We start from the raw sequence: 13,622 nt of genomic DNA, 5'->3' as shown, positions 1-13,622 counted from the left end.
CCCTGGGCAATGGGCCCGTGTGTGATGGTGACAGGAGGCTGGGAGGGGATGCAGGAGGAAGAGCATTGATCTCCAGCTTAGCCCTCCAGCCCTGGGGATCCCTTCCTACATAAATATTTGCCAAGCAATGCATTTGTGCCTGTCGATGGCTGTCAATAGGAGCCTGCAGTGCTGTTATCTGTGGAGCTGTCATTCTCAGGAAGCTGATCCAAACAGCCTTCTCTGCATCTCAACCGACAGCCACATTATTTGTCTTTTCTAATCTGTGTGCTGCATGCACAGAGCCTGTCTCCAACTACGGAGCACCCTGGGGTGCAGCTGGATGGAGCCAGAGCACTCCAGCTTGCAGGTGGCATTGAGGTGCCTCGGTAGTGCCAGCACACAGAGAGTTAACCAGCTCGGGTGCAGACAGAGAGCTGTCAGACAAAGCTGTGGCCTGGATCCCTCCTGCTTCCCCCTGTGCTCGCATTGTCAAGCTCCAGCATCTCCTTGCCAGCTCCAGCAAGCCAGCAGCGGCGGAGAAAAGGCTGGCGTGGACTGGCAGCGTGTGCCAGATGGGACAGTGCCAGCCAGGGCTGTATCGACAGGCCAGAAGGATGCTGCTACATTACCGTGGAAATGGTCCGCTGTTTTCCGTCTCAGGGCCTCCACTGTCTCCTCCGTGTCTGCCCACTCCAAGACCAGCCTCCGGCCGTACAAATGCGTGCTGTGGCACAGGGCGTTGAATGCTTTCTGTAGAATTAAGAGGAAAAAATTAAGGGAGAAAATAAACCAGGCTCACTTCAGGAAAAGCAGATATCCTTCCCTCTGCCCTGACTCTAAAAGGCCACCAGAGATCATCCTACATGCAGCACATTGCTCTGATGGGGCAGGATTCATCTCCATCAGTGGCTTTGACTCGATCATTTATCTTCTCCATAGCTGCAGCAGAGCACATTCCCCTCGCCATTCCTGCAGGCTGCTGCTGCTCGCTGGGGAGCGGGTGGAAATCCAGCACGGCAGTCAGCTCAAGGTTGGCTGCAGCCTTGCACTCCCCCTGGGACCGCACCTGAGCCAGGAAAGCTGCAGCCTGGAAAGGCTGTCGAGACTTATAACAGCATTAGGTGGTTCAACCACAAACCAGGGCCTTCACGGGCAGAGCACCCTTGTGACTCTCCACCCATCCTGTTCTCTGCTGGCACGCAGTGAGTAGGCAGGTTGTTTTCTGCTCAGGGGCAATGAATTTCAAGAAAGCTAAGCTCACCGAGGAAAGCTGCCTTCCTCTCACCAACTGTTTGGTGATGTTGGCCATGGTGGCAGCAAACGTGGCGCTGCCAGAAGCCCATGCCAAAGTCCCCTTCTATTTTTGCCTTTGGTGGTTTGCTGTGTTATACAAATCCAGAGGTTTCCTCATTGTCAGATCCTACTTAATAACATCTGTACAGCTATAATCTCTCACTGGTGTTGAAAACAAGTGTGCCAGCCAGCACGGGAGCTCAGACGGCTCTCTGTATCTGCAGGCAACCAGCAGGGGCGTTCAGGAAACAGTGACTCAGAATCACTGAATCAGAATCGTTTAGGTTGGAAAAGACCTCTAAGATCATCAAGTCCAACTGTAAACCTAACACTGGCAAGTCTACCACTAAACCATGTCCCTAAGCACCACACCTACCTGTCTTTTAAATCCCTCCAGGGACAGAGACTCCACTGCTTGTCCTGGGCAGCCTCAGCCAGTGCTTGACAACCCTTTGAGTGAAGAATTTTTCCTCCCCTGGTGCAACTTGAGGCCATTTCCTCTCATCCCATCACTCATTACTTTGTTGAAGAGACCAGCACCCGCTTTACTACAACCTCCTTTTAGGTATTTGTAGATGCTGTCAAGGTCCCTCCTCAGCCTCCTCTTCTCCAGACTAAACAGCCCCAGGTGCCCCAGATGCTCCTAATAACTAACCCCTGTGCTCCAGCCCCTTCCTCAGCTCCATTGCTCTTTTCCAGGTGCGCTCCAGCACCTCAATGTCTTTCCCATACTGAGGGGCCCCAAAACGAACAGAGGATTTGAGGTGTGGCCTCACCAGCACCAGGAACAGGGAAATGATCCCTTCCCTACTCCTTCTGGCCACACCATTTCTGATCGAAGCCAGGATTCGGTTGGTCTTCTTGGCCCCTTGGGCCACTGCTGGCTCATGTTCCGCTGCTGTCAACCAACTTCCCCAGTTCCTTTTTTGCCAGGCAGCTTTCCAGTCACTCTTCCTCAAGCCTGGAGTGTGGCATGAGCTTCTTGTGACTCAAGCGCAGGACACAGCGCTTGGTCTTGTTGACCCTCATATGACTGGCCTTGGCCCATTGATCCCTCAATCCAGGGAAGGTTGACTTTGTCCTCATTCCCCACAGACTTTAAAGGAAATTCAGGACCAAGCAGGATTTGGCACATAGTGCAAATACACAAACATGCTGGTCAGATATTTTCATTCCCAGGGGCCCACAAAGTGCTCCACAGCAATGAGACACAAGGCTGGCACAAAGGTAGAGAAAAGGAGACCAAAATGCTCTTTTTAAAACCCAAACTAAGGCTGGGATTAAGTAGGATTATTAAGATCTCAAACTCACATCCCTGGAACACATAATAGCAGCTCTAGGACTACAGAAACACATCCTGCTGTCCAAGAGGGGTGTGCCCTCCCTTCTGGAGGCCCCAAATCAGCACTGAAGCTGTCCTGGAGAAGCACAGATCTCTCCTCCAAGCCCTTTGCCAAATGGCAATTTTGATTCATCATGGTGTGCCAAGCCTTTGGGCAGAGAGGCTCTTCCTGCAAGGGGCTTCGGCTGCCTGCAACTGCTCCTTGGACCCCACCTGAGCTCCTGTGTTATGAAACTCAAAAAAACCCCATTTCTAGTGACCAGCACTTGGTAGCCCATGTTCTCCCTTCGTTTTGACTCCCTTTCACTCATCTAATTCTCATTCAACATAAAAAGAGAAAGGAGGAGCACCAATTCCACCTCCTCCACAGCGTTATGGAGACTCCTCACCTTCACCAGCTCCCTGGGGCTGACCCCAGCAGGACAGTGTGCCTCCTTTTCCCTCTGAAAGGTTGCAAGCCTGGCTGGTGCTTTTGCAGCTACAGCTGTTTTTATTTGCCGCTGCTGTTGTTTTAAAGGCCTATTTTCACTTGGAATGGTATCCAATTAGCAGAGCAATGTGTTGGCTTAAATAAACACTCGGGGGGAGGTGGCAGTAGGGAGTTGTGACGGCTGTTTATGTTGGCACAAAGAGCCATTTCCAAAGCCTGGCAAACAACTGCAGCTCTAATCGCAGGGTCTCATTTGTTAATTTATACTTTTTCATCTCTCACTTCCCGCAGCACAAGGAAGAGGAAGGCTGGAAGATGGGATACGGTCCCAGCAACCCGAAGCAGGTCACAGAAGAGAGCAGGCCATGCTGAACATGCCTACAATCATGGAGTAAAGTGCGGTGCTTGGTGGGCTCTCATCCCCAAAGCATCTTGCTCTGCCATGTCCTCCTTGTTGCTTCCATGTCCCACTGCGTACACACAGCCGCTCAGCCCAGTCCAGGATGAGGCATCCTCTAGATTTGAAAGGAGCACTGGGGAAGACCACCGAGCAAGAAGGCAGGCAGATGTTGTCATCAAGTTGCATCGCATGAAAGAAATCTGCTGGGAGGGACACATTTGCTGGCATTCTGGGAACACTGACCCTTCTCAGCCAACCACACTCCCAAAAAGGGTTGGTTTGCACCGGTGATGAAGCAAAACTGAAACTGCAGGGATCCTCCCAGCCCACTGCTGCTCAAGCCTAGGTGGAAAACATCATGCTGGGACCCACATTCCACACAGCCCTGTCTCTCAGGTGGGCTCCTGGAGCTGGGGCTGCAGAAGAGAAGAAGTGCATTTCAGGTGAAGACCAACTGAATGTTACTTCATTTGGAAACCATCTGAAAAAAAGAACTTAGCTCTTCATTGCTCTGAGAGGAATTGAGACTTTTTCAGGGGAAAAAAAAGAGAAGCCACCGATGATTTAAAAGACAAAGGGATGAAGGGGAGAAATGCCATCCCCATACATCCATGCTGCTGGAAATCTTCCAGTGAGAGGAGGAAATTTGCCACCGCTGCTATTTCAAATGAAAAGGTAGGTAGGGAAAAAATATATTTCAATTAGATGAGACATATGAAATAAGGACAAGTGGACTGGCTTTCAAAGGAAGTGGGGCTGGAAGTGGGAGCTATTCTCAGGGTGCAGCTCCTCCACACGAGTGTCTCCTTCTCAGGACAACTCCTTTGAAGACCAAAGCACCAAAGGAACAGCACCAGAGGATTGTTTAGCTGTATGTGAATGAGAGACAAAGAGAAGTGTGGTGTCTGCTCATCCAAGAGAGGCTCACCAGAAATGAGCTCTAATACTGTGGCTTCACATTATCCTACTCCTTTAAGAAAAGGGAGGCTCTCACCACACAAAGCTTGGTATCCTTAAAAGTCAAAAAGGATTTCGTTAAAGCTGCTGCATTTGGTAACACACCCACTGCCAGGTAACACACCCACTGCCAGGTAACACGGGCAAACCTCCTTGCAAGTTTCTTTTGCTTTCCAAGTGCTTTAGGGGATGCATGAAACCCTCACGGCCTTCTCTCCCTATAAAACAGGATGCAGGTATGCTTAAAAGCATCATTTCCAAACCCTTCTCAGTCTGATTTTGCAGAGTTTGCTTCGAGCTTAGCGTCATGGCTCAGCACGGCAGGATTTCATCGCCAGCTGTGAGTACGGCTACGGCAGGGCTACAGCTCAGGCGCTGAGAGGAAGGGGAGAGGCTGGAACAGCAGTTTAAAAATGTTCGTGGGATTCAGAAAGGGAATTTCAAAATCAAGAGGTGGCTGATAAACCCACATGAAGCCCAGGACAAGATGGACACTGCTTTGGAGAAGAGCCTGCTGCGCCAGGGCGTTGGAAAAGCAGAGATCAAGACCATTGCGTCTGTCACCCCCAAGTGCTACGGCTCCATCCCTAAATGCCATATTAATTTGGAGGACAGTGCTGCCCTGCCTATAGAATCCCCCTTGCCCTATTAAATACTCAAGCCGAAGAGCCTCCGGGCTGGAGTCATTAGAGGGACAAAGGGTCAACAACATTAGGAGATTGATGAATTTCCCTTGCTCGCAAGAACCAGTCCCAGCTGAGGATGCTCTCTGCGACGCCAGCTGCACATAAGGATTTTTCCTTCCGTGTGCGTGCATTTTTAAAGGGTTGACTGTCTTTCCCAAATGGGCAATTTCTATTTGGAGACCAGATGTATTTTTATATCGACAAGGGAGAAAAGTGGAAACTCGGCTTCCAGTTAATAGTTCAAAAATAAAAACAATCCCACAACAGTGCTGCACAGGAACGTCAGGAAACATGTCAAATGGTTAATGTTCCTTAACTGGAGTTAATTTGTTATTGCCAGCAGATTTAAGTTCCTCTTCTCATCCACCAGCTTCCACACACTCCCAGCTTGACCAGTGGGTATGTAAACCCTCTTTGTGAATATGACTTTGTCCCTGCCATTGCAGTCTTTGATGTGGATTCCTCCCTGTTTCCCGGCTTCGCATGTGTGCGTGCTGTGATCTGCTAAATGCTTGCAACAGAGAAGAGAGAGGGCTGCTAATTTCATCTGACGGTGGTGTAACACTCCCAGTCGAGGTCCATCCATCACCCTGGGAGCCGTCAAACGACCCAAGAGGCAGCCCCAACTGCAGACGTCACCGTGGGAAAGCCAGGCACGAGACTGGGGCTCTGAAGGACGAGCAGATGATGGGGAGAGGATGTGACCACCAGCAGCACCCCATGCCCTGCCTGAACATCCCCTCTCCTGCAGGCAAGATGACCCACTGCATGCTGAGGGTGGCTTGGGTGCTCACCCCTCCCATCACAGCACCTTTCAGCAGGACTAGCTCTCCTCGAGTGGATGGCAGAGCATTAGGACAGTCCAAGGGGACGAAACGCAGCTTGCTGGGACAGGTCTGCAAGCACAGCATCAGGGAGTTCAGAAGGGGAGCCCCACATCTCTTTCCAAGCTTTGGAAAAACTCCACCAACACTCCCACAGCAGCTGTGATTGGTTAGAGAAAGATAAACATGGGAGGTCACAGGCTTTAAATGCCCAACAAAGCCACCTGAACTATTACAAAACCATCATGTTTTATAAGATGCTTATAAGCGATTTCCAGATTACCACTCTGAGCAAAAACGTCATTGACGGTCACAGCTATTCAGCTCAGAGATCTCCGGGCCCATTCCCCTTTTCTCTCATTTCACTTAGCAATAAACTCTAAGCCAATTATGTTCGTGTTCACAATATTCAGGATCCTATTCATCAATACAGTGCACCCTTTCCCAGACGGCCAATGGAGTGTACTTGATGTGCCACTTGTGAGACAATTAAATCCCTCAAAGAGATAAGTGTGGGAAAAAAAAAAAGACGAAGGAGCTGCTTTGCTAGAAAAGAAGAAGCCCCTGCCCCATGCAATCTTCCGTAGGGGGGCTCACTCCTTCCATGCTCACCTCCCATGGCACCTGTGAGCTTTGAGAACAATGCCCTGAGCAAGCATCCCGGCCAGCTCTCTCCCCTCCAGCCGGCTGCTGGCGCTCACCAGAGAAAGATGAGTTTCCTCATGTTGAGAATTTGATTTGTTCAGTGCAGCTGGAATCAGCCACAGGGTCCCCAAGTGGCTGAAGAGGGACTGGATGCAGACACTAAGACTGTGCCATTTCCTCCAGAAAGCAAGCAGAAAAGGGGGTGCTGTCTCATTCACCCCAAAGTGAGCAGCATTAAAGAACCAGAGAGGTCCCTGTATGCACCTTTCTATCAAATGCTTAAAGTTTCCATAGGAAGAGATTAATTAAAAAAACAAGAACAAAGCCTGAGTGACTCTGGTGTGAAGCAGAAGTTAAAGCAAAGCTGCCCAACGCTGGGGTTTGTGCAGAGCCGCAGGCACAGCTCATTGCTGGGGGAGGGAATCACGCTCCTGGGGTATCCCACCCTGCCCAGTGAGCTGGTCCCCAGTGGGAGGATGAAAGCTGAGCGGAAGGAAGTTTGAATTAGGATCAATAAAGGACTAACAAAGAAACTCTATGTACTGTGTTCTACGGGAGGTCACACTGGAACGGATGATCTAATAGTCCCTTGAGATGCTGGATCAATGAATCCTGTCTAAAAACATAAACACAGGCTACATTTGCTCTCCCTCCTCTCTCCTTCCTCTCTGCCCACAGTCTTGAAAATACAGAGTCTAGAAGAGTCATTGGAGCCATGTGGTCCCTTCCCTTCAGCAACAACATCCCTTGGATTATGCCCACAATCGTTACTCCTCCAGATACTGTACAAATTGCCAGGAGCCAGCAGTGGGGACGAAACCCACACTGGTGCTGGGAGTGCCCACCCAACAGCTCACAGCAGGGCTGAGGACCCTCCCTTTGCCCCGTGCTTGAGAGACCATGCCTGGTCCAGCCTCCTCCTGAATCTCAGGCAAAGCGGAGGGGCAAGATACTATCAGATAGGCCACAAACCCCACGTTTCTTCTGCAAATACAGAATTTAAACATATGGGAAAGCTGAAAAACATCCAATAGCATAGAACGTTTTGAATAGCAACCTATTCTAGCTTAAAATGCTATGCATTTAACAATTTGCAGCATAAATTGCATATAGGAGCAGATCGCACATGTGTCAAGATATTGGAGCCACAGAATCTTAGAATGGTTTGGTTTGGAAGGGACCTTAAAAATCACCTGGTTCCAACTCCCCTGCAATGGTCAGGGATGCCTCCCACTGTATCAGGTTGCTCAAAGCCTTATCCAACCAGGCCTTGAACACCTTCAGACAGAGTGAGCATTCATGACTTTTCTGGGCAACCTGTGCCAGGGCTTCACCATCCTCACAGGAAAACATTTTTTCCTAAGATCTAATCTAAATCTTCCCTCTTCCAGCTTAAAACTGATCCCCCTTGTCCTATCACTGCACTGCCTGGAAAAGAGCCCCTTCCCAGCTTTCCTGCAGGCCCCCTTAATGATGCCTTTTGCATTTTCTGGTAAAAGCAAAACATATTTTCAACCTGCAGGCTTCAGGAGCTCAGTTCCTGGTGCTGAGAAATGTGTTTCCCAGGCCCTGCTGTCTGCTGCTAATATTTTCCATGTTACTGTCAAACAGTCAGTGCAAATCACTCTGAGAAAGCATCCTTGGCCACCCCAGCACAGCTAGGTCCTTTCTTTGGACCAAGACAATGACTGGATTACACAACTCGGTCTTTGCTCTTGTGTTCAGCAAAGTGAAGCAGACACAGTCCTCTCTCTTTGTTTGCATATCCTTCTGACCAATTCACGACTGGTCTTCTGCTACACTCACTACATGAAAAATGCTGCTAACTGGGAGTCTCAAAACACCCACAGGAACTGATGAACTGACTTGAGTAGTTTCCAAATCAGTAAACAGCCACGATATCTGAAACGCCCGTAAAACCAAGGCAGTGGTGGAGATATGACATGTGCTCAGGTTTCCCGATGTGTTACATTGGGCCAAAACCACCCCTTCTTACCTTGCTTTTGAAACCTCAGTGCAGCTTTGCTGGTGAATGCTAACAACCTGTCCCTAATCTAGGCTAAGCCTCAGAGGAACAGAGCCTCCAGGCTCTCCTCCTCACATTCTGGTCCGAGACGAGGCTGGAAGGGTGCCAGAGGGGGAGAATGTGGTAGGTCTATGTCTCACCTTGGCATCCTGCTTGGTGAGGAAATCCACAAACCCAAAGCCACGGTGGGATCCTGTTCCTGCCATTTTCTTGGGCAATCGGACGGTCTTCAGCTCTCCAAAGGTGCTGTGAATCAGAGAGGGAGAAGCAAAGACAGTGTAAGACCAAGGAAAGAACCATCACTTTATCACAAACCACAGCAGTGTCAGCCACAGACCCAGGCTGCCTGTGCTGAGGACTCAGGTGAACAGCATCCTGCAGCCGCTTTGCTTCCATGTAAGACTCATGTCCAAAGCACTCAGTAACAGCTAAAAACTCAGCTTCGGTTTTAAGAGTCATCCTTTCCAGTCTTAAACCTTAACAAAGCAAAAAACTTCTTTAATAGAACCACTATGCTCCTCTTCCCTTCGGGAAACCAAGGACCCAGCCTGTAGGCTGTGCCCTGTTCAGGGCTGACAAGAGGCATCTTCAGGTTACCAGGAGGCAGCGCTGCTCCTGACCACCATCCAAATAGATTTATTTGTATCTTTGAAGAGGAGCTGGACGGTACACAATATGGATACAAGCCAGAGCACAGCCCCGTGGGGACCTATTCTCTTTCCAGAATAGCCTGTTGTGTGCACTGTGTCTGCAAAGACGTCAGCCTTCTGCTCCTCAAATGCTGGATGTAATTTTTAGGAGTGCACTTCCTTCCTTTAACGCTGCACTTGGGTACCTGCACTTCCCATTCTGCAGCCAGTCACTCAGCCTCTTTCAGGAGCCAGAAAATTGGTTTTATTTAAGCTTACTATATGTATAAAGGGAAACAGGTGAATTCAGCAGAGCCAAGTCTTACTCAACAGCCCCCAGATGCAGCAGTGTTTCAGACAAATTTCCAAGTGCCAACGGGACAGAGAGTAAGGAGTGCAGGAAGAAAGGGAGGTTCCCGTTCAGCTGGAGGGTATGGGGTTGGGATGGCAGCACCCGTGCTCGGACACAGCCCAGTAAAAACCTTGTCATGGAACACCTGTCCTTGCAGAAGGAACTTGTCACTTGAGCATCAAAGCACGCAGCCGTCCCACCAGCTTTGGACCTTGTCCAAAAGGCTTGAAAACAGACCCAAAGGCAGCGCTTGCCGGACACCTCTCTGCAGTGCCATCCTCTGGAGAGATTCCAAGACAAAGCCAATGCTTTCTCTGCATCCAAGCTCTTGCTTCTCCTTCTCCCCTCATGCCCATTTATCAAACACATATGCACAAACTGCAGGCAATAAATATTTAATGTGGACTGGGTCTGAATAGATGTGTTATTTGATTTGAAAATCTACACACAGGCACGCATACACAAAAGGAGTCTGGGATGCAGCAGTGCCAAAGAGCACCTGGGAATAAACACAGTAAAGGCCATAAACGCTCTTGTGAAATGATATAAGCTAAATCCTGGGAGTTAACCTGGTTCACCGGCAGCATGACCAGGCATTCATCTACCCAATTTCCTTAGGCAACGTGGTGTGTAAATGTACCATTATGAAGCCTCAAAATGAATCTGCACGTCTCCTCCTCAGTGCTTTCCTTCCCTCTCTCCCTCCTGCCCTCTTCAAGCTGGTGCTTCGCAAACAAACAAACAAACCCAAGTGGAGGCGAGAAGCAGCCTTAGCTGGTGGGAATGCTTGGCTCCAGGAGCAGCAGGAGTGCTGCATGGTTTCCAGTGGCCCGAGTATCCTCCAGCAAGGGGTGCAGGCAGTGGGACCGGAGGAGCTCTGAAGGCACCTCTGTAGAACCTATAGGTTCTGGAATGCCACAGCTGGGTTAAGGGAGAGATAATGAGACTGCTCCTGGCCCAAGATGACGATCATCTAGCTAGGATGGTAGGTGGCATGGGCAAGGGAGTGCTTGTTCCAACCTAAGTAGAAAACATCATGGGCATTGCTTGGGGGAGCCCAATATTTGCTAAAAGGGAGGAGGTCTCAGACAACACCCGCTCTGTGCACTAAAACACCATATGTCTCCCTTTGACACCAAGACTCAACACAGAATGGGCAAGGAGGTGCCCAGCAGGAGCAAGACCGCTACAGACCACAGTGTTAGGGTACCAGCAGGAAGGTGGGGTGACCCACATGGTCCTGGGCAGTGGTGGGAGAAGCTGGCTCTTCCCTCCTCGTCAGCTCAGAGTGGCCCGAGCTACCCACACTGGGAGATGTGCAAAGGTGGTGGGGACCTGATCTGGAGCAGGGCTGGCCGCAGGCATCTTCCTAGGGAGGGGGAGGACAGTGGTGTCCACCACGGGCTCCCACAGAGGTGGGTCCATCAGAGGAAGCAACGGCACAGCTCCTAACAGGGAGCAGGCAAAGCGGGGGGGTGAGGAAAGCCGAGGGGCTCAGCAGAGACAGGGCTGACCCCACCGGGGCTGCAGAGTGAAACACCCTCCCTCCCACTGTGGCGCTAATTAGAAACCACAACACAGCAATTACCATCCCAGGAGCTGCGAATGAAGTGGAGAGCCTGGGCCTTTAATGTTCTCCTCTCCAGCGCCAGGCAGAGACTCACACCTCTCTTTTCCAATTATTTCCTCTGGATTTGCGTGGAGAGAGGCAGAGGAGGAGGGAACCCAATTACTCCCCGCAGTGCCAGGCTCCCGGTACCTGGGGAAGCCAGGTGCTGCCGTGTTTGCTCCCATTCCAGCTGCATCGATGCTGCAGACTTCCAGGTCCAGGATGGCCATGCACAGATTGTGCCACGGTTGCCACAGGCAAAGTCTGTGGGGCTGGCAGAAGGAAAAGGGATGCAGCTCATCACCTGGGTGAAACCCAAGCGAAATGACAGGGGAGAGAAGAAAGCAGCTTTTATGCAGGCTGCTGAACTGCAGCTCACCAGTAAGATCCCACCAAGATGCTTTAAAACGTGTGCTTCCCCAGAGGTGGGGATGGCTGCACAGGCAGAAGGGCTCAGTGCAACCTGGTGTCCCTGCCACCTCCTAACCCTTCCAGAAGGGAAGCTCTGATGGAGGCAAACGGCGCGAAAATGCAGCATGCGCTCCAGGGGTGGGGGTTCCTCTTGGAGCTGACGTCTCTCCTCTCTCCACAGTAAACTGGACTGAGATCAGAAAGCGCTGGCACCAAACCCTGCTGTTAGCATGGAGCACAGCACCGTGCCAGGCTCCTCGCCCTGAACACAATGGTTTACAAAGCAGTCCCCAAAGCTGGTGCGACTGTAAAACCTGAGTGACTTCTAGATCTGTACCCTCCTGCACCCACGCCGTTTCCAAGTGCTCGCAAGCCCCTGCACCAAGGGCTCAGTCACAGCACAAGCACTACAGGACCTGGCAGTGGTAGGAGCAAAGCCCTATCCTTCTTGAGACATTGACTCATTCGCAGTCAGCTCAGTTAACTGCAAAAGACTGTAACCTCCTTTCTGGTGAGTCGTGTCCTCACCAGACCCATGTGCCTGGCCTGGGGCTGCATTACTGGCAGGGCTTCCCCACAGTTCTTGGTAGCACGGCCTCAGGCTGAGATTTCAACCGTAACAAGTGCAGCCAAGGAGTGTGGCAAAACCAAATGTCTGGTATAAACGACCTCATGGAGCTGCTCGCAACTCATATAGGCTGTTCTAGGGGGGCAAAAGCAAAGAGCAAGAACTTTGCCATGGAGGCGGCAGGTTTGCAAAGCCCGCAGCAACCTGCCAGGTACACGGCTGCTCCATTGCCTCCTGGCTTCCTTCTCCACATATTCACAAAAAGCAGTGTCCAATCATCTGTTCTCTGAAATCCTGAGCAGGGGTCAGAGCCCAGAGGGGAGGGTAGAGTGCATGGAGAGGTGTGGGGTGGGTCTGGAGGATGCAGCTCTCCCGGCTTCCCTCTGTCTGTGCTCCCCACACGCCGCAGGCAGCCCACCAGCCAGGCTGGCAAAATCCATCCTCACGCCTGTGCTTGCTCTCCCAGGCTTGGCATGTTTTCATGCTACTGGCTGGAAGGGGTGACAGCTCCAAACAAATGCTGCAACTAAGATATTTCCTAAATGAGAACCTTTGTTTTGTACAGATCCAGATTTACTGGGAAATCAGTAAGAGCCTATACTGACACTGGCTGAGCAACGATCCACACGGCTGCAGAATGAAGACAGCTCCAACCTTTCCCTCAATGAGTCACCCATCCCAAACTCAGCAGAAACACATGATGTTTCCAGAGATGCCAGAAGGGACATCCCCTCCCTCCTACCCACATCAGATCCAGCACTTCTACGCGGCTTTGGCAGCTCTTTCAGTGGTGCTGCCACCATCCCCTCACTTCCTTGGCTGAACAGAGGGAAGAGAAGTACATTTCTCTTCCATGCTGTAAGTCGTATGCTGCAAGCTCGCTGCAGGTCAGAGGAACATCACTCCTTGGGATTGTAATTATATCCTTCTGGCACAGGCCAGCTGGGAGGCAAGTCCTTTGCCTGCTAATTATAGGACATTATATTGCTATTAAACAGAGTGCACTCCAGCTCGGTAGACAACACACTGCTCACTTGGCTTTGCCTGTTTACTGAAAGGTGCTTGTTCATCCCTCATCTACACCAGACAAGCAGCCAGAGGACAGGGATACAGGTAGTCTGCAGAAACCCTCTTCCCTCCTCTGCAAGCACAACGTGAAAGTTCCCTCCCAATCCATCACTACTCTCACAGCCCCAAATGCTCTGTATTTCTACCTCAGTATCATCAGGCACACGAATGCCAGCACCATCTTCTGACACTGACTCCATCACCTCTTTTCACATGGAGTTTTGTTGGGGTTTCTGGTCCCAGCTTCCAAGTCTCTCCCTATCCTTGCTCAGTCCCCAGTGTCCAGGTTTGGCTCCATCACTGCCCCAGGCAGCCATGATGACGGTTTGCATATGCTCATTCCTAGGACAGGTAATTCCAGATCAGGGTGAACACTACCCAGCTGGAAAGTGTCCCCTCA

At 50.8% G+C, this 13,622-nt stretch overlaps 1 protein-coding gene across 1 annotated transcript in view; it reads right to left on the bottom strand.

Annotated features, from left to right (window-relative positions):
* The window catches only part of RBM19 (RNA binding motif protein 19), a 70,204-nt gene that overhangs the window by 16,759 nt on the left and 39,823 nt on the right, over positions 1-13,622 (bottom strand). Inside the window, exons 22-23 of the mRNA XM_054082418.1 lie at positions 8,726-8,831; positions 612-732 (exon numbers count right to left, since the gene is read on the bottom strand). Of these exons, the coding sequence (XP_053938393.1) occupies positions 612-732; positions 8,726-8,831 (227 nt within the window). The remainder of the gene's footprint in view (positions 1-611; positions 733-8,725; positions 8,832-13,622) is intronic.

This window comes from Cuculus canorus, chromosome 17 (genome assembly GCF_017976375.1).
Source record: "Cuculus canorus isolate bCucCan1 chromosome 17, bCucCan1.pri, whole genome shotgun sequence".
NCBI lineage: Eukaryota > Metazoa > Chordata > Aves > Cuculiformes > Cuculidae > Cuculus > Cuculus canorus.
This window is presented reverse-complemented; position numbering and strand designations above follow the sequence as displayed.